The sequence below is a fragment of the Herpailurus yagouaroundi genome, unplaced genomic scaffold (genome assembly GCF_014898765.1).
Source record: "Herpailurus yagouaroundi ecotype Mexico unplaced genomic scaffold, PumYag 221, whole genome shotgun sequence".
In the NCBI taxonomy this organism is placed as follows: domain Eukaryota; kingdom Metazoa; phylum Chordata; class Mammalia; order Carnivora; family Felidae; genus Herpailurus; species Herpailurus yagouaroundi.
The window spans coordinates 4,269,192-4,294,920 of NW_024412452.1; the positions used below are offsets into that span (position 1 = coordinate 4,269,192).

The 25,729-nt window shown below is 36.5% G+C and overlaps 1 protein-coding gene across 5 annotated transcripts in view; it reads right to left on the minus strand.

Annotated features, from left to right (window-relative positions):
- CTNNA2 (catenin alpha 2) overlaps positions 1-25,729 on the minus strand; it is a 1,118,632-nt gene that overhangs the window by 37,440 nt on the left and 1,055,463 nt on the right. For all 5 annotated transcript variants that reach the window (XM_040458373.1, XM_040458375.1, XM_040458374.1 and 2 more), the window contains exons 16-17: positions 6,597-6,702; positions 2,187-2,321 (exon numbers count right to left, since the gene is read on the minus strand). In XM_040458373.1, the coding sequence (XP_040314307.1) occupies positions 2,187-2,321; positions 6,597-6,702 (241 nt within the window). The remainder of the gene's footprint in view (positions 1-2,186; positions 2,322-6,596; positions 6,703-25,729) is intronic.

Here is a 25,729-nt window from a genome sequence, read left to right on the forward strand (position 1 = left end):
TCTCTCTCTCTCTCTCTCTCTCTCTCTCTCTCTCTCTCTCTCTCTCATATATAATACTATAGTAGTTTATCCCTAAAAATGTAGCAACTTTGTCATGCCAGACAACAAAATAAATGGGGCCCTAGGCATGGACACATTTTCTTGGCAAAATCATTGAAAGTTTGTGTGTATGGGGTCTTACATTCTTGACTCTTTCAGAACTTTGAAGGCAGTCATTTGTGGCTATTTTGCAAAAGAAACACATTGGTATTTTTTCTCCATTAGCCATCAGTGAAGGAGGATGAAGAATAAGATGGACGCAGAAGTGGCAAAGACAGCAGACTACAGATGCAGGTATGGCACCAAATAGCAATCAAGCTTTGAAAAAATGAGGAGGCCAAGAGCAGGTCCATAACTGAGCAATATATAGCAAACCTTTATAATGCATTTGACTCAAAACTATTATAAAGTTATATAACATTCCTCAAAAAGAAGCCTTCTCCCATGCAAGGATTTATGAACTTTGCCAATAAGACTCAAAGAAGGAAACAGGCTTCTTGATGGTGTTCTCAATCTCAAACACCTCTACAAATGCCAACAGTGCAAGTGATAAAAGCCAGTGATGGTTTGGACTACATCTAAATGAGGAAAAGACAATGGAAATGATGCTCGGGAAGCAGTGATGAACAATGGGTACTGAGAGGATAATGGAGAACAGCTCTGCCAGTAAAATATCACCTAAATGAGGTTGTGGACTCTGAGATCCACAAAGATGCTTTGTGCATCCATGTAAATAATAAGATTTGGAAAGTGACAAATGAAAGCACACAAGGCAAGCTAAACAAAAAGCACTCAGTTCCACAGGTGCTATATACAGATGGACATGAAAGCCGAATGGTATGGGAAACTATACCATCGAGTCTGAAGATAAGAAAAGAAGCAAGGGATATGCAATGTTTTGATCACTTCTTGGCAGAGAGAAACTGGGTAATTACCAACTCGGCAGAAAGGACACATTGCAAGACAGATTGCTCTTGGTTGTTGAAGAATGTTGAAGCAGGATCATTTTGGAAATGCAAAGAGGTGACTATGCTTTGGGAAGAGGCACAAAATAGCCAATTTATCGGACTCTAGGTGAAACTGCATGGAACAGGCTTTCCAGATGGCATCTCCATGCAAGCCAGATCAGCTCTTTTCCCAGCTGTTTTCTGCCACCCAAATAATACAGAACCTGAAACCGTCGAAGAATGATTTTTCCATATATTTTTATCAAATGGTCTGTGGAATTTCTGAAAATTGAGAATTGAGCTTCATGACTCATCTGATTTTCAAAAGGCATTCACCACGTTGATAATGTGATGTTCCCAGTAATGTCACACTTAAAATGGCAGCATCATCGTTGACTGGGAAAAGAACTAAAGGTGGCAGAGCCACACTTTGGAATTTGCATATAGTTTACAATAGATGGCACCTCGTGTTCAAAGAAGGGGACAGAGGGAGGAGAAGCCAAGGTGAAGAACCTCAACACATACATTTGGAAATCTTGCCAAGAAATCATAATTCTTCTATTAATCAAACTTATTTCTCTATATTTGATGAAAATGGACCAGATACTAAGGGAAACACCAGAGTGATTAAGCAAAGAAGACATAATTGTTAGTGTTTGACAACTATGTTAGTTTTTGGCAACAGCACATCAACCTGTATTAAATTTGAATATTTTCTGGCTTTCAAGGGTTACTGATAACCTAGTATGCATTGGAACCTGATGAATGAATTCCTATTGTTTTCATCATCTCTAACATGTGAACACTATCCACACATAGAGAGGCTGGCTCCTGAACAGAAAGTGAAAATTACTAGGACTAACAAAGGGAAGTAGACTCACAATGAGTAAATGTACAAAAGCTCCAAATAATTATAATAGTCAAAGCTTGGCAATGAGTTTCCAGACTACAAAATTAGTTTTCTTGTGAAGAATGGAGATTTTACAAGGCTAGTATAAACATGGGGTAATTGGAAAATCAAATTGCTCTTTGTGAGTTATTGTAAGGTCTGGAATAATGGTGATAACATTTATTTAAAAAAAAAAAAACTCCCTATGAATCACCGTAGTTTGGTGTTTTTAGCAGTACTGTTGCCAAGAATGCTTGCCTTGGAAGCACAACAGTGGGAACTTTAATTGTGAAGCCCAACTCCCAGCTTACCCCTGACACAATGAGCTCTCCTCCTAGATTCTGAACTTCTGCCTTCACCTTGCTGCAGATATTAAGCTGATGGCAATACAAAGCAATTCGTTGAAGGTAGGCTAATAAATCCTGCTTACATGCTGAATCAGGACACTATAAAACATCAAAAAAAAAGTGATCTCAATTAGTAAGTACTCTTCAGTTTCTAACACTTGCTATATAAAAGCTGTGAGAAGAAAAAGGTTTTAGTGTCATAAATATTAATCACATCCATTTAATTTCTTGATAGCACATTTTATGAAAGCCACAGTCAGTAGTTTACAATGGTCAGCTGTACTTTGATACAATTCTCTAAACAGAATATTGAAGATCTTCCAGAAAGTCTTACTGGAACTTCTGTACATGTTTATGAGTAATTTTACCAGTTGTCTTCTAAACTGTTAAGAAAACCAAATATTCTACAGGTTTTTTTCTTAGTGGCCCACTCAACATTCACTATGTGTAGTTATTTTAATATGGACAACCAAAGCAACAGAGGCTAGAAAGAAATCGCTCTGCATAGAAATCTCTCTGACACAGCATAAGATAGAATTTCAATTCATTTGGTTGGGTGAAAAAACCATTTGTTTCCTTTGGCTTTCTCAGAAAAGTATCATTCACTAAAGGAAGTCTATTACACTTTTTGGATTTTTGTATTTATCAAAAATTTAGCAACATTATAAACTTTAAATAAGACATTATGAGAAGGATCATAACCACTGTTAGAGAAAGAGATTTAAGTAGAGTTTGAAGCCAACTGAAACAAACACATAAGAGTAAAAACAGAGCTCTTCAAAGGTTATACCAGAGTCAACTAGAACCAGGAATTTTGGATTCTGTCTGAGACTTAGTGGGTAGACATCCATCAAATACACAGTGAGCTTAGCTGAACACTTCCACAGATATTTACATGACTCTCTAAAGCATTTAATGCTTCAATACCAATGGTTATTCAATATTTGGAACATATTTCTATTACTATCAAAAGTTCAGTTCAAGATTCTGTAGGCCATTCCATTGTTCTGGCTCAAATTAGCACTTGTAAAGGATGTATACCCACCAAATTTTTGATCAAACACTGTAAGAAATAAAGATCTATAGCTAAATCTGAAGTGACTTATTTAGAATAAGCGAATGAGAGGGGTGCCTGGGTGGCTTGGTCAGTTAAGTTTCTGGCTCTTGATTATAGCCTGGTTCATGATCTCATGACTGTGAGATCGACCCCCAAGTTGGGCTCCTCACTGGGCATGGAGCCTGCTTAAAATTCTCCCTTTCCCTCTGCTCCTCACCCGCTCACTGTTTCTCTATCTCAAAAAAAAAAGTTATGAGAAAAAGACTCCAGCTAGGTTTTCTTCAAGCTTAAGAAAGGCAATTCTTAAAAAAAAAAGAAAAAAAAAAAGGCAAACCTTTCATTAATACTGTGAATCCTGTGGTTTTGACATAACCATATCTTTAACAAATGACAAAGGGGTCTCTTTTATATATAACACCATTGTGGTACTTTCTTTTACTAACTGCATTTATCAAGAAAGAATCCCACAGAGACTGTTTTAGCTTTCTACTAAATAAGTACTTAATACTGTAATATTTATCCTACTCCAGAGACCTATATACTGAAAGGAATTAACTTTAAAATGATATCTCCCTTGAGGGCTGACAAGGCTTTCGATAAAAATACCTTGCAACAAATTAAACTCGAAGTTCTATCTCAATGGAACAGTAATTAAAAATGCAACAATCCGTAAAAAGTTTATATTGCTTGTGTATCTCAAATCTTCATAAAAATATTTTCAGGCAAAATAAAGGCAACACATCCATTTTTTGGTAATGTTCATCCTATTCCATTATTTAAAACACACATAAAAGCATGATGGACCAAGAAATATAATTCATATATCATGAAAATAGGTGAGTTTGAGAAAGATATGTCCTATTCAGACAAAGCATTAGCAAAAACTGCAAGTTGCTTCATAGCTGATGACAGTGCACATCCCACCAAGAGAGGGTTATATTTAACCAACTCTTGTGTTTATTTTAAGTCATCATAGAATAGCATTTACATATTTTGTCATTTAATTTCTTGTTTAATTTTTGTTTTTATTTTTTAAATGTTTATTTATTTTGAGAGAGAGAGAATAAGCCAGGGAGGGGCAGAGAGAGAAGGAGAGAAAGAGAATCCAAAGCAGGCTTCATGCTGTCGGTGTAGAGCCCACAGTGGTGCTCAATCTCACCAACCGCGATCATGACCTGAGCTGAAATCAAGACTCAGACACTTAACCAACTGAGCCACCCAGGCGCTGCTAAATACTTTGTTATTTAATTGCAAAATATATCTAGAATCTTGGGATTTGTGTGTGTGCATGTGTGATGTGCTTTCCATACATCAAGTCCATAGTTAATTCTATTTCCATAGTCCCGCTGCCTGGGACTATGATTCAAGTTGCATAATTGCTGGAAATAAAGGTCCTAAAATGTGAAAGCAAAAAACAAGAACTCAAGGAACCTAAACATACTAAAAAATAGTTTAAAGCAATTTAGATTCAGAGTTTAATGGAGAAGCCATCCAAACTCCATCTACTTTCACTTCAGGAAAGAAGTCTTTCCTCACAAAACTCTTTTTAGAACCTCTACCAATCTCTTCTCACTCCACTCATCCCAAGTGCCCTAAACATTTTCAGGGAAAAAATGTGGCATTCTTTCCTGGCTGGTGCATTTTTGTTTGTTTGCATACATGCGTGCATATTTCCAAGAACATTCATTATCTCTCCTCTCTTTTCCATAAACTTTCTGGGATACATACAGAACTCTGTATAGATCAGTTCAATTTATCCTGCAAACTGCAGGAAGCCTGGCAGTTGATATGTCCCTGAAATTAGCAACTTAGTGGTGGTTTGGTCTTCAACCCATACAAATTTTAGGGGATAGTCAAATGGTGGTAATATTTAATGAATTATCTTTACGATTAAGTGTTTCTCCAAAATTAAAATGTTTTTAATGTTTGTTTATTTTGAGAGGGAGAGAGATCAAGTGAGCAAGTGGGTAGAGGGGCAGAGAGAGAGAAGAGAGAGAATTCAAAGAAGCTCTAGGTGCCATCAGCCTAGAGCTCAATGAGAGGCTCGATCTCATGAACCATGAAATCATGACCTGAGCCGAAACCAAGAGTCTGATGCTTACCTGACTGAGCCACCTAGGAGCCCCTCTCAAAAATTTAAAAGCAAGCACAAAACATTCCCTTGGATTAGCCATCATATATGTAAAAAAATTAAAATGAGACAATCTGCTGGCATATTTTAAATGTAATCTTAATGATTTAATCATGTGTTTTCAGTATTTACAAGACGAGTGGATTTGGTATTGACTTCTGAGGGATTCTAGAATCTGGGATGTTGAAGACGGCAAGTATTTAGGGGAAGAGCCAAACATTAAGGAATGAAGGAAGAAAATTATAATAAGCAACTCAAAAATTATAGGAGACTAGGGCCATTAAGAAGGAGGAACAATCCTATGTCAGTGTCTCCAGATAGCATCACTATATTGGAGTCTAGTAAGCAATTTCATGCTTATAATGTTGTGTCCATGTAAGTAACAGCTTATGTAATATTTTCTATTTCAGAATCTTATTTTATATTTTAAGACATTTTTCCTTTTAAAATAGCTCAAACTATAAACCACTGTTATTCAAAAGGGTAAGAATTAGTTACCTGTACAAGTCTACTGTTTAAAGTACCCTTATAAGGAATGGAACATTATTGCAACTAGACATATTTAGAACAGGATTTTAGAGTTCCAATTTAAGCCACATGACATGCAAAGTGTGGAGATAAACACAAATACTCAGGTGAGATTCAGAACTACTTTCATGTATCTAACTTCGGTCGGAAGGCACAAAAGATACTCTCAGAATTTCCTTTCTCTGTAATGCCTTTAAATCCAGATGAAAATAAAGCTGAAATCTGGAGGTTCCTGATTATGTGGATTAATTCCATTTATGCCAGAGCATTTTAAGAATTATCAAGAGTATCATTATAGTAAGATCAATATTAAATAACAAGAGTTAAAAGTTCTTTCTCTTCCTCTTTATGCAGTGTAGCTGACTTGCTGAATCAGGGTAGCCAGCATAATACATTCTTTGGGGGGTTATGTCTCTTAAGTAGTGGGTACTCTTTGTTCTGAAGGAGTTTTGGTCATAGGCCTGATGAGTCGCTCCTGGACTGAACCCACTTTGCAATGAACTCAGTCTCAGCAAAGTTCGAGTCCAGTTTGGAAAACGTAAGTGATTACAATTCATCCTTCAGAAGCATTTTATAGAGTACATAAAAACCATTATAGAACCCAAGTGCTAATTAATGGTACCACACAGCATGTGCTTACTCTTCCCTCCTGTATTACCTGATCAGCCACAGCGCGGGCTAACTTGTCCATTCGAGAACCTGCTTCGGCAATTTTCTTGGCAGCATTAATAACATCAGATGTATTTTTCAATGGGCCTTTGCCTCTGAAACAACATATACAACATAATTAGAAATTTACTTTTAACAAATAAACAAACCTACTGTATTGTTTGTCCAGGACTCTGTTGTTGTACTTGATTTTGCTCTGTCCAGATCAGAAGGATTTCAAATGTTTTCTGGATTCACTTCAGTTTCCATGTTAATAGTCTACTTTACTTCCATTCACCTTTAGGGAATATTTTTCCTTATTTTGATGTGCATGCTCATAGTTTATTCTTTACATTAATTTCTTTGTTTTTAAACAGTGGTTCATTAAAAAAGATGACCACTTTGAAGGTGATAGGAATTTAAATTTTTTTTTTTAACGTTTATTTATTTTTGAGACAGAGAGAGACAGAGCATGAATGGGGGAGGGTCAGAGAGAGGGAGACACAGAATCTGAAACAGGCTCCAGGCTCTGAGCTGTCAGCACAGAGCCCGACGCGGGGCTCGAACTCACGGAGTGTGAGATCGTGACCTGAGCTGAAGTCGGCCACTTAACCGACTGAGCCACCCAGGCGCCCCAGGAATTTAATTTTTAAAAGCTTACCATGTGCCTATGCTATTATATATACCACCTCACTTGGATTCATTACAACGCTAGCAAGCAAGCATCATTATTCCCACTTTAGAGGAGAGGAAAATGGAAGAAATACTATTAACTCAACTAAGCTTTATAAAGGACAAAATGTAAATTCTACATTTAAATCAGAGTCTAGCCAAAGTGAATACACATGCATTGTCTTTCATACCATATCCAGCACTATATTGTATTAATTATATTTTTAAGTCTACTTTGACACTCTGAAAAGCAATGGTCTCTCATTTCGGCCGGCATTTCAGAAATCTGTTGAGCCCGCACTCCCATTGGCTTGTATGCTTCCAGTACTGATTTATGAACAAAAAACACAAAACACAGTGTGACAGTAGATGTCTTTATACTTCCAAACCATCGTCCCATATTCTCACATAACATTTTCAATTTGGTGAACTGTTTAATATTACATGTATTTTAAATATTTATTATAAAAGAAAAGGAAACTATGCTGCACTATGAATCTTTAAACAAAATGGGGCATGTGACTTTTCTTTCTCTTTTCTTGAGAGGTAAATAAAACAATACGTTTATTCTTTTTTTTTTTTTTTAGCATTGTTACTTATTCTGCTCTCCTTATGTGCATCTAAAAATCAATGCAATTTTTAAGGCTACAAAATTACATTCCTATAGTTAGAAATGTGGTGACATGTGGAGAAAAACTACTCAGAAACAACTTATTTAGAACACATAGGGATATATACAGTGGCAATGACTGCCATTGTTATATAATAACATTTTCTAAATAGAAGACTTAAAATGGCTTCAGAAAATATATGTAAATGAAGGATATTTTGTTCATTTTCCCTCCTAATTTCCCTTTTGGTATTTTTTACATTCATAGCTAAAAAAAATGCATTGTATTCATGTCAATGCTTAAACACACAGGATGGCAAATTCAAAACTTAAGATATTTTATTTTGCTATGGTAGCTTTAATTTGTCCACAAAGGACAGTGATTTTTTTTTTCCAGTTACTACCTAGGTTTTTAACTATGACAAGTTACATATGTGAATTTTATGTAGCATAGATAAGATTTTGTGAAAATCTGGCTCCCATTTTCTAACATTTATTTGTTATTATCTGTAAATAAACTTTTCCTTGTTTTTGCTTTATATTTTTTTAAAGAAAGTTTAGATGCAGAATCTGTTAATGTTTAATAATGTTGTCATTATTACACATTTGTTTTATAACTTCCAGACCTTAGAATCTTTTCTTGTTTACAGTTTTACTCTGACACAATATCTGTTGTTACTTTTTGCCTTCAATCTTAACCCATAAAAAGAGCTGCATGCTGCTTAACTTTTTCCTCACCAACAATCAGGTATTTGTTTGTTTCAAGAATTTCAAAGGATTTGGAAAAACACTGCCCCATGGACTTTACATAACTTTCAACAGTTGATTAATTATGACAAAATATGCTAAGTTAGTAAGGAATACTTATAGAGATCTACATTTGCCTGAAGCTTAGACTCCCGTCTTATAGCCAAAGAACAATTAGAAGCTTGTCTTTTGTGACTACACAGGAAACTACAGTTCAGAGACTAACTAGTATATCGTTACTTAAAACATTTGAGTCTAGAGCCCATTTTGTAGACTCAGTTCAAATTCTTAGAGTCCCAAGCTGGTGATACGAATGTATTTCAGTAAACTAGGCAGCAAAATAGAACTTTTGAGATCATCAAATATTTCTTTATTTTCTAGTTGAGGAAACTGAAACCCAAGCAGGAAGTCTCAGTGACATGCCCAGGATGATACTGGCAGAGACGGTGATATACAAAAAGAGAACTAGGGTTGGGACCTCTGTGTCCTGAATCACATTTTAGTACTCTTTTTGCTATATATATATTTAATTCTTATAAGAATGCTAAAGTAGTGATCTCAAGGAAAACAAATAACCTTCACTACAGACATGAATTTACAAGAAATAATGAAAACAAGAATTCTCTGACTCAAGCATTTACAAAGAAGCAGCAGGAAAAAAAAACTAATAAAATTACAAGAAGAGATTAATGATTGAGAAAATAATGAAACATGGAAAATAATTCTAAAACAGGGTTCACCCCCCCAAAAAAACGAAAACCAGATGTAAAAAAATATAGATTGCTATCAAAACAAAATAAAGGAGATAACAAACATTTAAAAGTAAAAAAAGGTAACAGTGAAATGACCTTAGAAAACAGAATTAAGAGTATCATAAAACTAAATTTCTCAACACATGTAAATATATTTGAGAACCTGGAGGACATAACTTTCTAGGAAAATATAAGTTGCCAATGCTGACAAGAAAGGAGATTTTGAAAAAACTACAGAGTCTGATTTCCTGTTTACAGAAATAAATAAGACTGTTAAAGACAAAGTTAGTCAAAAAATCAGTCAATCCAGATGGTGTCTCAGAGGAAATCACTAACCCTTTAAAAAGAGGATAATCTCAATGTTATTTAAACTCTTCCAGAATACAGGAAGAAAGTCTTCAAAAACAATTTCATTCTGGACCTAGTTCCTCCTGGTCCCAATCATGTTTCTAAGATTGACCCAGTCTGACCCTGGACCCAGTCTGGTTTTGAAGGTGTGCCCAGCCTTATTTTGGATTTAGTACTGTTTTCTAAGTCAGACCCTTTCCACCCCAGACCCAGTCCCACTCCGGCTAGTTTCTGGAGGGGGGAGGTGGGGGAGGAGGCTGGAGGTAGGGGCAGGTAGGGAGAAGCTCATATAAAGTCTGAAAACACATAATGCCAAAGATTTGGAGCTATGATCCAAAATCCAGGAACCGCTTATCCACCACCTCCAGAGGCAGCAAGAAAGCAGCAGAGTTCAAGGAAGATGGCAGCATAGGAGGATGCTGGACTCACCTCCTCCTGCTGATTGCTTAGATTCCACCCACATCTGCCTGAATAATCCAGAAAAGCACTGGAAGACTAGCAGAACAGACTCTCTGGAGCCAAACGTAGACAAGAGGCCCACAGAAGATGGTAGGAATGGTGGAGAGGTGGTGCGTGCTACACGGACTGGCGGGAGGGAGCTGGGGCAGTGGAGAGGCAGCCCACCTGGCAAGGCAGAGCCCCCGAGTCTGACTTGCAGAAGCGAAGGGACCAGACTGAGTTCTGACAGCCAGTGGGACTTAACATCTGGAATGTTAAAAGTCAACAGCTCTGCTCTCGGAGAGCAGGGAGGGCGAGAGGACACCGGGAGGGAGAGTTTTTGAGCCCCGAAAGGACAGAGCTCAGCTCAGCGGGGAACAAAGGCGCTGGCAAGCACCATCTCCCTCTCCCATCCCCCAGCCAAAATTCCAAAGGGAACCAGTTCCCCTCACCAAACTTGCTTGCGATGTGCAAATGCCCAATGCTATGCTTCTGTGGATCCATCTGTCCCACGGGCCTGCCTCCCTCCCGGTGCTGCAGGGCCCCTCCCCCAGGGGACCAGTGATGGCAAAACTAGCTAAGCCTACCGCTCCCACCCCTGTGCACCTTGAGGATCCACCCCGGCTAATATGCCCTTGGCCAGATCCCATTGAAGCAGCACCACAAGCCTGGCAGTGTGCAAGCAGCCCAGACAGGGGCTACACCACTCCACAGTGAGTCCTGCCCCTGGGAGAGGGGAAGATAAGGTACACACCAGACTGCCTGTGGCCCCAGTGGTGATCTGGGGGCAGACATGGAGTCTGACTGTAGCCCCGCCCACCAACACAAGTTTCTCCGGACAGCACAGGGGAAGTGCCTTGCAGTTTGGAGCTACCATAGGGACTACCCAAAATGACGAAATGGAAGAATTCTCCTCAAAAGAAACTCCAGGAAGTAGTGACAGTTAATGAATTGATCAAAACCGATTTAAACAATATAACGGAACAAGAATTTAGAATAATAGTCATAAAATTAATCACTAGGCTTAAAAAAGCATAGAGGACAGCAGAGAATCTATTGCTACAGAGATCAAGGGACTAAAAAATAGTCACGAGGAATTAAAAAATGCTATAAATAGGGTGCAAAATAAAATGGAGGTGGCCATAGCATGGATTGAAGAGTCAGAGGAGAGAATAGGTGAATTAGAAGATAAAATTATGGAAAAAGAGGAAGCTGAGAAAAAGAGAGATTAAAAAATCCAGGAATATGAAGGGAAAATTAGAGAACTAAGTGATGCAATCAAATGGAACAATATCCGTATCATAGGAATTCCAGAAGAAGAAGAAAGAAAAAAAGGGATGAAGGTGTACTTGAACAAATCATAGCTGAGAACTTCCCTGATCTGGGGAAGGAAAAAGGCATTGAAATCCAACAGGCACAGAGAACTCCCTTCAGACGTAACTTGAGTCCATCTTCTGCACCACATATCATAGTGAAACTGGCAAAATACACGGATAAAGAGAGAATTCTGAAAGCAGCTAGGGATAAACAGGCCCTAACGTACAAAGGTAGACACAAAAGGGTAGTAGCAGACCTAACTACTGAAACTTGGCAGGCCAGAGGAATGGCAGGAAATCTTCAATGTGATGAACAGAAAAAATATGCATCTGAGAATCCTTTATCCAGCAAGTCTGTCATTTAGAATGGAAGGAGAGATAAAGGTTTTCCCAAACAAACAAAAACTGAAGGAATTCATCACCACTAAACCAGCCCTACAAGAGATCCTAAGGGGGAGTCTGTGAGTGAAATGTTGCAAGGACCACAAAGTACCAGAGACATCACTACAAGCATGAAACCTACAGACATCACAATGACTCTAAACCCATTTCTTTCAATAATAACACTGAATGTAAATGGACTAAATGCGCCAACCAAAAGACATAGGGTATCAGAATGGATAAAAAAACAAGACCCATCTATTTGCTGTCTACAAGAGACTCATTTTAGACCTGAGGACACCTTCAGATTGAGAGTGAGGGGATGAAGAACCATCTATCATGCTACTGGAAGTCAGAAGAAAGCTGGAGTAGCCATACTTATATCAGACAAACTAGACTTTAAATTAAAGGCTGTAACAAGAGATGAAGAAAGGCATTATATAATAATTACAGGGTCTATCCATCAGGAAGAGCTAACAATTATAAATGTCTATGCGCTGAATACGGGAGCCCCCAAATATATAAAACAATTAATCACAAACATAAGCAACCTTATTGATAAGAATGTGGTAATTGCAGGGGACTTTAATACCCCACTTACAACAATGGATAGATCATCTAGACACAGGATCAATAAAGAAACAAGGGTCCTGAATGATACATTGGATCATTGTCAAGATGAACTTGACAGATAGATTTAGAACTCTGCATCCCAAAGCAACAGAATATACTTTCTTCTCGAATGCACATGGAACATTCTCCAAGATAGGTCACATACTGGGTCACAAAACAGCCCTTCATAAGTATAAAAGAATTGAGATCATACCATGCACACTTTCAGGCTATGAAACTTGAAATCAACCCCAGGAAAAAGTCTGGAAAACTTCCAAAAGCATGGAGGTTAAAGAACACCCTACTAAAGAATGAATGGGTCAACCAGGAAACTAGAGAAGAAATAAAAAAAAAATATGGAAACAAATGAAAATTAAAATACAACAATCCAAATGCTTTGGTATGCAGCAAAGGCAGTCCTGAGAGGAAAATACATTGCAATCCAGGCCTATCTCAAGAAACAAGAAAAATCCCAAATACAAAATCTAAAAGCACACCTAAAGGAAATAGAAGCAGAACAGCAAAGACACCCCAAACCCAGCAGAAGAAGGTAAATAATAAAGATTAGAGCAGAAAGAAACAATATAGAATCTAAAAAAAGTACTGTAGAGCAGATCAATGAAAACAAGAGTTGGTTTTTTGAAAAAATAAACAAAATTGATAAACCTCTATCCAGGCTTCTCAAAAAGAAAAGGGAGAGGACCCAAATAGATAAAATCATGAATGAAAATGGAATTATTACAACCAATCCCTCATAAATACAAGCAATTATCAGGGAATACTATGAAAAATTATATGCCAACAAACTGGACAACCTGGAAGAAATGGAGAAATTCCTAAGCACCCACACGCTTCCAAAACTCAAACAGGAAGAAATAGAAAACTTGAACAGACCCATAACCAGTGAAGAAATTGAATCAGTTATCAAAAACCTCCCAACAAATAAGAGTCCAGGACCAGATGGCTTCCCTGGGGAATTCTACCAGACATTTAAAGCAGACATAATACCTCTCCTTCTCAAGCTGTTCCAAAAAATAGAAAGGGAAGGAAAACTTCCAGACTCATTCTATGAAGCCAGCATTACTTTGATTCCTAAAGCAGACAGAGACCCAGCAAAAAAAAAGAGAACTACAGGCCAATATCCCTGATGAATATGGATGCAAAAATTCTCTTTCATTTATTCTTTAAGAAGTTCTTCCTTGCTGGAGGTGTTAACACTGTGGTAGTAATCATTTTGCAATATATATGTGTACAAATCAACTCATTGAACACCTTAAATTTACACAATGTTACAGGTTAATTATAGCTCAATAAAGCTGGAAAGTAAAAGTTCATCCTTATCCCAAGATCATAAATATCATCTCCCATTTTAGTCTAAAATTTTAAGGTTTTCTTTTCATATTTAGATATTAAATCCACATGCAGTTTCTTTTTGTATAGAAGGAGAGGTAGAAATCACACTGTTCTTTATTTTTTCATCCCAGGAACCAAATGTCCCTGGACCATTGATTGAAAAGTGAATTTTTTCCTCTATAGTCTTTATTACACTTAAATTATGTACCCTTTTTATTTTATAATTCTTCAGGAATAAATGCATTAGTTTAAAATGTAAATATAAGCCACACATATGTGATCAGTTAACTTATGACAAAACATCCAATAATGTCCAATGGGGAACAGTCTCTTCAACAAATGGTGTTGGGAAACTGGACAGTCATAGGCAAAAGAATGAAACTGGACCATTATCTTATACTATACATAAAAAACAACTCAAAACGGATCAAAGACTTAAAACTAAGACCTAAAACCATTAAAACTCTGAGAGAAAACATGGTAATAAGCAACTTGACACTGGTCTTGAAGATTTTTTGGATTTGACAGCAAAAGCAAAAATGAACAAGTGGGATGAGCTCAAGCTAAAAAGCTTCTGCACAGTAAAGGAAACTGTCAACAAAATGAAAAGGCAACCTACTGAATGAGAGAAAATATTTGCAAATAATATCTCTAATAAAGGGTTATATCCAACATACATAAAAAACTCATAGAACTCAGTAGCAAAAAGGGAAAATAATCCAGTTTTTACAATGAGCAATGTATCTGAATAGACATTTTCCAGAGAAGATACACACATGGCCAAAGGGAGCCTGAAAACTGCTCAACATCACTCATCATCAGGGAAGTGCAAATCAAAACCACAATGAGAAATCAGCTTACACCTGTTAGAATGGCTATTGTCAAAAAGACAAGAAACGACAAGTCTTGGCGAGGATGAAGACAAAAGGGAACTTTCATGTACTGTTGGTCAGAATGTAAATTGGTGTAGCCTTTATGGATAACAGTATGGAGGCTCCTTGAAAAATTGAAAGTATGATCCAGCAATTCTTCTTATGGGTATTTATCCAAAGAAACTGAAAACAATGACTCAAAGAGATACATGCACCTTCATGTTCACTGCATCATTATTTACAATAGCCAAGATATGAAAATTTAATGTCATCGAGAGAAGAATGGATAAAGTAATTATATTTATAAAGGAATGTGATTCATCCCTACAGGAACGAAATCTTGCCATTTGTGACAACATGGTTGGACTTTGAGGGTATTATGCTAAATAAAAGAAGTCAGACAGAGAAAGACAAATATCATATAAGCTTACTTATATGAGTAATCTGAAACAAAGCAAAGCAAAACCCAAACAAACGAACAAAACCAATCAACTAAACAAACAGAAATATTCAGATTCATGGATACAGAGAACAAATTGGTGGTTACCAGAGGCCAGGGGTTAAGGGGGTGGTGGAAGGTAAGAGACAGGCAGGCAGGCACTGAAATGGGAGAAAGAGGCACATCTGGGTGGCTCAGTCCATTAAGTGTCTGACTTCAGCTCAGGTCATAATCTCACAGTTTGTGAGTTCAAGCCCCTCATCGGGCTCTGTGCTGTGCTGCCAATTCAGAATTGAGAGCCTGGAGCCTGCTTCAGATTCTGTGTCTCCCAATTTCTCTGCCCTACCCCCACTCAGTCTCTCTCTCTCTCTCTCTCTCTCTCTCTCGCTCTCTCTCTCTCTCTCTCAAATATAAATAAGACATTTAGAAATTAAAAAAAAGAGAGAGAGAGAAGTAAATTAAAAAGTACAAACTCCCAGCTGTAAAATAAGTAAGTCATGGGGATATAATAATAATAATATGTAATTGTATATTTGAAAGTTACTAAGAGAGTAAATCTTGAAAGTTTTCATCTGAAGAAAAAAAATTGTAACTATGTATGGTGATGGATGTTAACTAGACTGATCATTTTACAATATATAGGGATATCAAATACCATAAATATAGACAGAAAGCATTATAATTACCCAGAAAAATAACATAAGAAAACTCTCAACTACTAAATAGAAGAGTCTAGATATTCATAAATACTTTAGGTACTAAAGTGAAGCTAAAGCCATATTCATTATTATTGCTTCATGAAAATGAATTAAGAACTGAATTAAGAATTAATCTGAACCCAGAAGTAAACCCTCATACATATGGCTAAAAGATTATCAACATGGGTGTCATAAGACCATTTAATGGGAAAAGGACAGTGTCTTCAACCAACCAACCAATAGTGTTTACACAACTTGATATCCACCTACAAACAAACAAACAAACAAAAAACCCTGATGTGGGACCCTTATCTTATACCATAAAAAAAAATTAACTCAAAACTGATCAAAGACCTTAATGTAAGTGCTAAACTATAAAATAATATAAGAAAACATGGAAACTTCCTGACATTGGATTTGGAAACTATTTGTTACATATAATACCAAGAACACATGTAATAAAAAAATAGGTAAATTTGACTACAACAAAATTTTAAAAACTTTTGTTTGTAAAAGAACACAACAGAGTAAAATGAAAACCTGTAGGATCATAGAAAATATTTACAAATTATATATCTAACAAGGAGTCAATATTTGTAACATATAAAAACTCTTATAATTCAACACCAAAATAAACCAACCTGATTAAAAAAAATAGGCAAAGGCCTCGAATATATATTCCTCTAAAAAATACATATATACAATGGGTAGTCAGCACATGAATAATTCACTAGTTATTAGGGAATGCAAATCAAAACAAGTGAGATACCATCTCACACTCATTAAGATGGCTATTATAAAAACAAACAACAAAATAAAGGCAGAAAATAGAAAGTGTTGGCAAGAATGTAGAGAAGTTAGAACCTTTGTGCACTGTTAATGGGAATGTAAATGAGGCAGCTGCTATAGAAAACAAGACATTGGTTCCTCAAAAAAACTAAACATTAAATATCATATTATCCAGCAATTCTACTCCTTAGTATATACCTGAAAGAACTGAAAACAGGGTCTCAAGAAGGCAGCTGGACACCCACGTTTTATAGCTTTATCCCCAGTAGCCAGAAGGCAGAATCAATCAATGTCCAACATGGACGAATGGATAAAAAAAATATGATATATACATAAAATATAATATTGTTTAGTCTTAAACAGGAATGAAAGTCTTATACAAGCTACAACATGGATGAAACTTGAGAACATTATGCTCAGTGAAATAAGCCAGTCATCAAAAGACAAATGTTGTATGTTTCTAGTTATCTGAGATACTTAGAGTAGTCAAAATCATTGAGACAGGAAAGAGAATAGTGGTTGCCAGAGGCAGGGGAGAGAGAGGGATGAGGAGCTCCTGTTCAGTGGTACAGAGTTTCTGTTGCGGAAAAAAAAAATTCTAGAGATTGATGGTGGTGATGGTTATACAACAATATAAATGTATTTAATGCCACAGAACTGTACATTTAAAAATTATTAGGGGCGCCTGGGTGGCGCAGTCGGTTAAGCGTCCGACTTCAGCCGGGTCACGATCTCGCGGTCCGTGGGTTCGAGCCCCGCGTCGGGCTCTGGGCAGATGGCTCAGAGCCTGGAGCCTGTTTCCGATTCTGTGTCTCCCTCTCTCTCTGCCCCTCCCCCGTTCATGCTCTGTCTCTCTCTGTCCCCAAAATAAATAAACGTTGAAAAAAAATTAAAAAAAAAAATTATTAAAATGGTGAATTTTATTGCATGCATTTTTAACACAGTAAAAAACAATCAAATAGCCACATGTGGCTAGTGGCTGCTGTATTTGACAGCACAGGTCTACGTTAACCATAGTCATCTGAATAATGTGAAGTGGATACAGAAAAAAGAAAGAAATAGCCACCAGAAAAAAATAATAAAAAAGCAGGCCCCAAAAAGATACTAAATTTGAGTCTTCCTATCAGTGAAAAGAAATGTTGACCAAGGAACTGGCCCCATCGTGTGTATAGCGTCTAGTCTCAAAACGATGACTTACACCTTTTTGTATTTCCCTACTTTAAACCAGATTTACTATTTTAGGCATATTAAAAGGTGCTTTGAGGAATCTTGTGATCTTAAAGACAGAAACCATAATACTGTTCCATCTGGGACATGTTTTTAGTTTTTTGTTTTTTGTTTTTTGTTTTTTTTTTGAGGGGGAAGGGAAAGAACATCAAGTCATAGAATTGGCTCTGTCATACAGATTCATGTAACCTTTTCTATTATGATAATATGTCATTCTTATATAAGGGTCAATATTTGGAAGCTCTCCCAGGAAGTGATCACTCAAAAAAAATAAAAATAGAGAGAGAGTGAGAGAGAGAATGTCATGGAAAACTATTATTACTACATCACTGGTATCTACATTTACCAATGAATTCACATTTATTTCATGAAAAGGTAATAGGTGTTAATATGAAAATCAATGTGCAAATACATTTTGAGTTAATGTACTCAGTACCCAGAATTCTTAAATTCTTAGTTATTACACACCAAAAGGTTTATTTGCCAGAGCTTTCTCAATACCTCTAACTTGTTAATGTACTGTAACTCTCCAATAATGATATAAAGTATATAGTAGTGTATTTTCAAATGTATTGCATCACAGAAGCTTCTTTCAAGAACCAGAGCTCAAAAAAACATGCTTGGAAAATCTATCTTCATCAACCAGGTGATGCAGTATGACATGAAAACAGCACAGTAGAAAAGCTGAATGAATCTGGGGAATAATGAGGAATCAGTGAGACTGCAGGAGCATGACTTGAACTCTTCAAGGAAATCACACTTATCTCATGGCTTTGAAGTTAAAGTAAAAATATGTACAAAAGGGTCTAAGGGTCAGAAGTCTAGACAGAAGTCTAAGGGTCAGTAAAGACAGGCCTTGAGTTCTTGTCCAAGATCATGTTGCAGGAAAAACCTTGAACTCACCTCCTCCATGGTGTCTGGGTGCCCTCACTGGCCTATTACCTCAGAGGGCTTTGGGCCCTTAGCTCACACCAGCCCAAGCTGTCTCACCAAAGTAGCCCTAGAGTGATGCATACTAAGACATCATTGGTCAGTGTGCACTCTTCACCCAAGTGACACAGGTGCAAAGCAGCCTGGAACACTCAGGCTTGCACCACTTCGGCTCCAGATGATTTGTCAGGATACCCCAGGCACAGTCTACTTTAGGTGGCTGTCCCACCAGTGGACTTCCCTACAAAGATCATCCTGGGAACCCCTGGCCCATGCCCACCTCAGCTCCAGCTGCTTAATCAGGAGACTCCCTGGACTGAGCACCCCAAGATACCCCAGCTGCACCGCTTCAACTTCAGCTGTCCTACTTGGATGTCCTCTGCATAGAAAGCCCCAGGAACTCCCAGCTTGCACCCACTTCAGCTTCAGCTCCTCTGCCAGGATGCCCTATGCATAGAGAGCCACCCAAGCCCACACCCACTTCAACTCTGGCCATTGAACTAGGGCAGCCCCAGCATGGAGTTCTCCAACACCCTCACCCTTCACCAACCACAGCTTTAGTCTGCCAGCTGAAGACACCAAGCACACACAGTCTAAATAGGGGATAACCATACATAAGACCATTCCTTCACATTTAGGAGAAGTAGCTATTCTGCAAAATTCATAGAAACAAAGTCAAGCTTAATGAGGAGACAGGGGAATCTCCAAATAAAAGAATAACACAAAGCCTCAGAAAAAGTCTAAATGAAATAGAAATAATGAATATACCTTATAAAGAGTTCAAAGTAATGGTCACTGGACAGGAGAGAAGAATGACAAAACTTAGAACTTCAACCAAGGGAAAATTTAAAAAAGAACCAGAATGAAGAATAAAAAACCAAAATGAAAAATACACTAGAGGAGTCAACAGTAGATAAGAGGATACAGAAGAATGGGTTAGTGATCTAAAAGACAGTACTGGAAAGCAACCAAGCTGAATAGCAAAATAATAAATAAAATTTAAATTTAAATTAAAAAAAACTGTAAGTTAAGGGATCAATTTAACAATACTGAGTGAACACACATTTACATTATAGAGGACACAGATGCAGAAGAGACAGAAAGGGGCAGATAACTTATTTGAAGAAATAAAAACTGAAAACTTGCCTACCCTGGAGAAAAAAACAGACTCAGGTTCAGGAAGCACAGAGAGGTCCAAACAAGATGAACCCAAAGAAGCCCACACCATGACACATAATAATTAAAATACTAAAGACTAAAAAGAAAGAGAAAAATTTTAAAGCAGCAAAAGAGAAGCAACTAGTAACACACAAAACATACCCTGTAAGACTATCAGCTGCTTTTTCGGCAGAAACTTTGCAAGCCAGACAGCAGTGTCATGATATATTCAAAATGCTGAAAGGGAAGGGAAAAAAAAAAAAAAAAAAAAAAAAAACCTACAACCAAGAATACCAGGCAGTTATCACTCAGAATTAAAGGAGAGATAAAAGTTTTCCACACAAAAATTAAAAGAATCCATCAATACTAAAACAGCCTAACAAGATGTGTTAAGAAAGCTTCTTTAATTTTTTTTTCAACGTTTATTTATTTTTGGGACAGAGAGAGACAGAGCATGAATGGGGGAGGGGCAGAGAGAGAGGGAGACACAGAATCGGAAACAGGCTCCAGGCTCTGAGCCATCTGCCCAGAGCCTGATGCGGGGCTCGAACCCACGGGCCGCGAGATCGTGACCTGGCTGAAGTCGGACGCTTAACCGACTGCGCCATCCAGGCGCCCCAAGGAAGCTTCTTTAAATTTTTTTTTTTTTTTCAACATTTATTTATTTTTGGGACAGAGAGAGACAGAGCATGAACGGGGGAAGGGCAGAGAGAGAGGGAGACACAGAATCGGAAACAGGCTCCAGGCTCTGAGCCATCAGCTCAGAGCCCGACGCGGGGCTCGAACTCACGGACCGCGAGATCGTGACCTGGCTGAAGTCGGACGCTCAACCGACTGCGCCACCCAGGCGCCCCAAGGAAGCTTCTTTAAATGGAAAAGGAAAAGCCCTAATTTTAAGAAAATTAAAAAAAAAAAAAAAAAAAACATTTCAGTAGCAAAAGCAAATATACAGGAGGAAAGTAGATCAATCACTTATAGAGCTAGTACAAAGGTTAAAAGACAATAAATAGTACAATCAATTGTATGTTAAAAATTAGTTACAAGGAAGTCAAGCACAAGAAAGATATCTGAAAAGACCACAAATACATGGAGGATAAATAACATGCTACTAAACAATGAATGGTTCAGCCAAGAAATAAAAGAATAAAAAAGGTACATGGAAACAAATGAAGATGATAACACAACAGTTCAAAACGTTTAGAATGCAGCAAAGCAGTGCTAATAGGGAACTTTATAACAATACAGTCTGACATCAAGAAGCAAGGTAAATCTCAAATAAACAAACTAATCTTACATCTAAAGGAGCTAGAAAAAGAAGAAAACCTAAAACCAGCAGAAGGAAGGAAATAAATGATACACAATTAAAAATAAATAAATAGAAAGAAAGAAAGAAAGAAAGAAAGAAAGAAAGAAAGAGAAAACATCAATGAAAGCAGGAGGAAATTCTTTGAAAAACAAAACAAAACAGTCAATAATACTGATAAACCTCTAGCAAGACTTATCAAGAAAAAGAGAAAGGAGTAAAAAAAATAAAATAAAATCACAAATGAGAGAGGACAAATAACAACCAATACCACAAAAATATATAAAATTATATTAGAATACTATGAAATATAGGCCAAGGAACTGAACGACATTGAAGAAATGTATAAATTCCTAGAAACATATAAACTACAAAACTGAAACAAGAAGAAATAGAAAATTCAAGCAAACCAATAACCAGTAAAGAAATTGAATAAGCAATTTAAAAACTCCCAAAAACAAAAGTCTAGGAACAGATGGCTTCATAGGCAAATTGTACCAAATATTTAAAGAGGAGTTAATACCTACCTATTCTTCTCAAACTATTCCAAAAAAAAAAAAACAAAACAAAACAAAACAAAAACAAAAACAAAACTATTCAGAAAAGAAAGGAAAACCTTTAAATTCATTCTATGAGGCCAGCAATACCCTGCTACAAAAACCATATAAAGACAACACCAAGAAAGAGAACTACAGGCCAATATCCCTGATAAACATAAATGTAAAAACCCTCAACATAACACTAGCAAACTGAATAGAACCATACATTTAAAAAAAATCATGCATTACAATCGAATGGGATTTATTCCTGCACTGCAAGGGTCGTTCAATATTCACAAGTCAACCAATGTGATACATCACATCAATAAGAAAAAGGATATAAGAACCATACAATTATTTTAACAGATGCAGAGAAAACATTTGACAAAGTAAAACCCTCAACCAAGTAGATGTAAAGGGAATATACCTCAAGATAATAAAGGCATATATGAAAAAGCCACAGCTAACATTATCCTCAATGGGGAAAAACTGAGAGCTTTTCCCGTAAAGCCAGCAATAAGGCAAGGATGTCCAGTCTCACTACTTTTATTCAACATACTACTGGAAGTCCTAGCCACAGCAATCAGACAACAAAAAGAAATAAGAGGCAACTACACTGGCAAAGGAGAAATAAAACATTCACTATCTGGAAATGACATAATACTTTATATAGAAAAACCAAAGACTCCACCAGTAAACTGCTGGAACTGATAAATTCAATAATGTCACAGGATACAACATCAACATATCAAAATTGGTTGAATGTCTGTACATCAGTAATGAAGCAGTAGAAAGTGAAATTAAGAAAACAATTCCATTTACAATTGCACCAAAAATAAGATACCTAGGAGTAAACCTAAGCAAAGAGGTGAAAGACCTGTACTGTGGAAATAACAAAACACTGATAAAAGAAATTGAAGACAACAAAAGAAATCAAAAGACATCCAGGCTCACAGAATGGAAGAACACATTTTGTTGAAATGTCTATACTACCCAAAGCAATCTACATATTTAATGCAATCCCTATCAAAATACCAAAAGCAATTTTTTCAGAGAGCTAGAACAAACAATCCTAAAATATGTATGGAACCATAAAAGTCTCCGAATAGCCAAAGCAACCTGGAAAAAGAAAAGCAGAGCTGGATCCATCATGGTTCTAGACTTCCAGTCCAGTAGTCCATATTACAAAACTATAGTAATCAAAACAGTATGGTACTGGCATAAAAATAGACACATAAATCATAGAACAAAATAAAAACCCCCAAATGAACCGACAACTATATGTTCAATTAATCTTCAACAAAGCAGGAAAGAATATCCTATGGGGGGGGGGCAGTGTCTCTTCAACAAATGGTGTTGAGAAAACTGTACCACTTTCTGACACCATACGCAAAAATTAACTAAAAATGGATTGTAAACCTAAATGTAAATGTGAGACTTAAAACTATAAAATCCTGAAAGAGAACACTGGCAGTAACTTCTCTGACATTGGTCATACCAACTTTTTTCCAGATAGATGCCCTGAGGCAAGGGAAAGAAAAAACAAAAATATACCATTCGAACTTCATCAAAATAAAAACAATCAACAAAACTAAAATACAACCTACAGAATGGGAGAAAATATTTGCAAATGACATATCTGATAAGGGGGTAGTATCCAAAATATATAAAGAACTTATGTAATTCAACATCCAAGAAAGAAGTAATCCAATTAACAAATGGGCAGAAGATGTCAATATACATTTTTCCAAACAAGATAAGATAAATGAACAATAGACACATGAAAAGATGTTTAATATTATTCTTCATCAGGGAGATGAAAATCAAAACTACAATGAGATATCACTTTGCACCTCTCAGAATGAGTAAAATAAAAAACACAAGGAACAACAGGTGTTGGCAAGGATGTGGAGAAAGGGGAATCCTCTTGCACTGTTGGTGGGAATGCAAATTGGTGCAGCCACTATGCAAAACAATGTGGAGGTTCCTCAAAAAGTTAAAAATAGAGCTACTGTACAGTGCAGCAATCACACTACTGGGTATTTACCCAAAGAATAGAAAAACACTAATCCAAAGGGATATATGTACCCTTATGTTTATAGCAGCATTATTTACAATAGCCAAGATATGAAAGCAGCCAAAGTGTCCTTTGATGAATGGATAAATAAGATATGGTATACACACACACACACACACACACACACAGACACACACACACACACAACAGACTATTATTCAGCCATAAAAATAATGAAATTTTGCTATTTCCAAAACCCAAATAGAGGAAGAGATATAATTCTAAGCAACATAAGTCAGAGAAAGACAAACACCATATTATTTCACTTATATGTGTAATTTAAGAAACAAATGATTAAGGGCAAAAGAGAGAGAGAGAGAGAGAGACAGAAACCAAGAAACAGACTCTTAACTATAAAGAACAAACTGATGGTTACCAGAGAGGAGGTGGGTGGGGGCATAGATTAAATCAGCAATAGGAATTATTCAGTGCACTTGTGATGAACACTGGGTTATATACGGAAGTGTTGAATCACCATACTGTACACCTGAAACTAATATAACACTGTCTGTTAAGTAACTGGAATTAAAATAAAACCTAAAAATTTAAAAAAAAATTAGTTAAGGGGATTTGCAAAATAAAGACAATGTAAAATATGATTACATACACACAAAATTGGAGGGGCAATAAAAATGAAGGTGTTTAGAATGTGTTTGAACTTAAGTAACCATCAACTTAATATGGGCTGCTATACACTTAGGATGTTATATATGAATCCCATGGTAACTGCACAGCAAAACCTAGAAGAGATACACAATAAACAAAGAGAAAGAAAGCCAAGCGTAACACTACAGAAAGTTATCAATCACAAAGAAAGAGAGCAAGAGAAGAAGAAAGGAACAGAGAAGAACTACAAAAACAACCAGAAAACAATGAACAAAATGGCAATAAGAATAAAAATATCAATAATTACTTTAAATGTAAATGGTCTACATGTTCCAGCAAAAGAAACAAGGTGATGGTATTGGAATGGATAAAAAGAAATTAAGACCCATCTATATATTGCCTACCATAGACTCACTTCAGACCTAAAGACACATACAGATGGAAAGTAAAGGGATGGCAAGAGGTATTCCATGCAAATGGAAGGGAAGAAAAGCTGGGGTAGCAATACTTATATCAGACAAAGACTTTAAAACAGAGTGGAACAAAAGACAAGGAAAGGCATTACACAATGATAAAGGAGTCAATCAAACAAGAGGATATAAAAATTGTAAATATCTATGTACCCAACAGTGGTGTACCTAAATACATAAAGCAAATATTAGTAACATAAAGGAAGAAATTGACAGTAATACAATAATAATAGGAGACTTTAACACCCTAGTTACACCAATGGATAGATCATCCAGGCAGAAAATCAATAAGGAAACAATGTCTTGGAAAAACAAATTATACCAAATGGACTTAACAGACATACAAAATATTTAATCTAAAAACAACAGAATACCCATTCTTTTCAAATGCACATGGAATATTCCCTAAGATCACATGTTAGGTCACAAAACAAGTCTCAGTAAGTTTAATAAGACTGAGATCACATCATGCATCTTTTCCAACCACAATGGTATGAAAATAGAAATAAATTATAACAACAACAAACACAAACAAATAAGAGCACAAATATGTGAAGGCTAAACAATATGCTATTTAACAACCAATAAGGTAATCAAAAAATCAAAAAGGAGATTAAAAAATACATGGAAAATGAAAATGGAAACACAATAGTCAAAAACATTTGTAATGCAGTGAAAGCAGTTTTAAGAGGTAAATTTATAGCAATGCAGGCTTATTTCAAGAAACAAGAAAAACCTCAAATGGACAATCTCACCTAACACCTAAATGAAGTAGACAAAGAAGAATAAACACAACTCAAAATGAG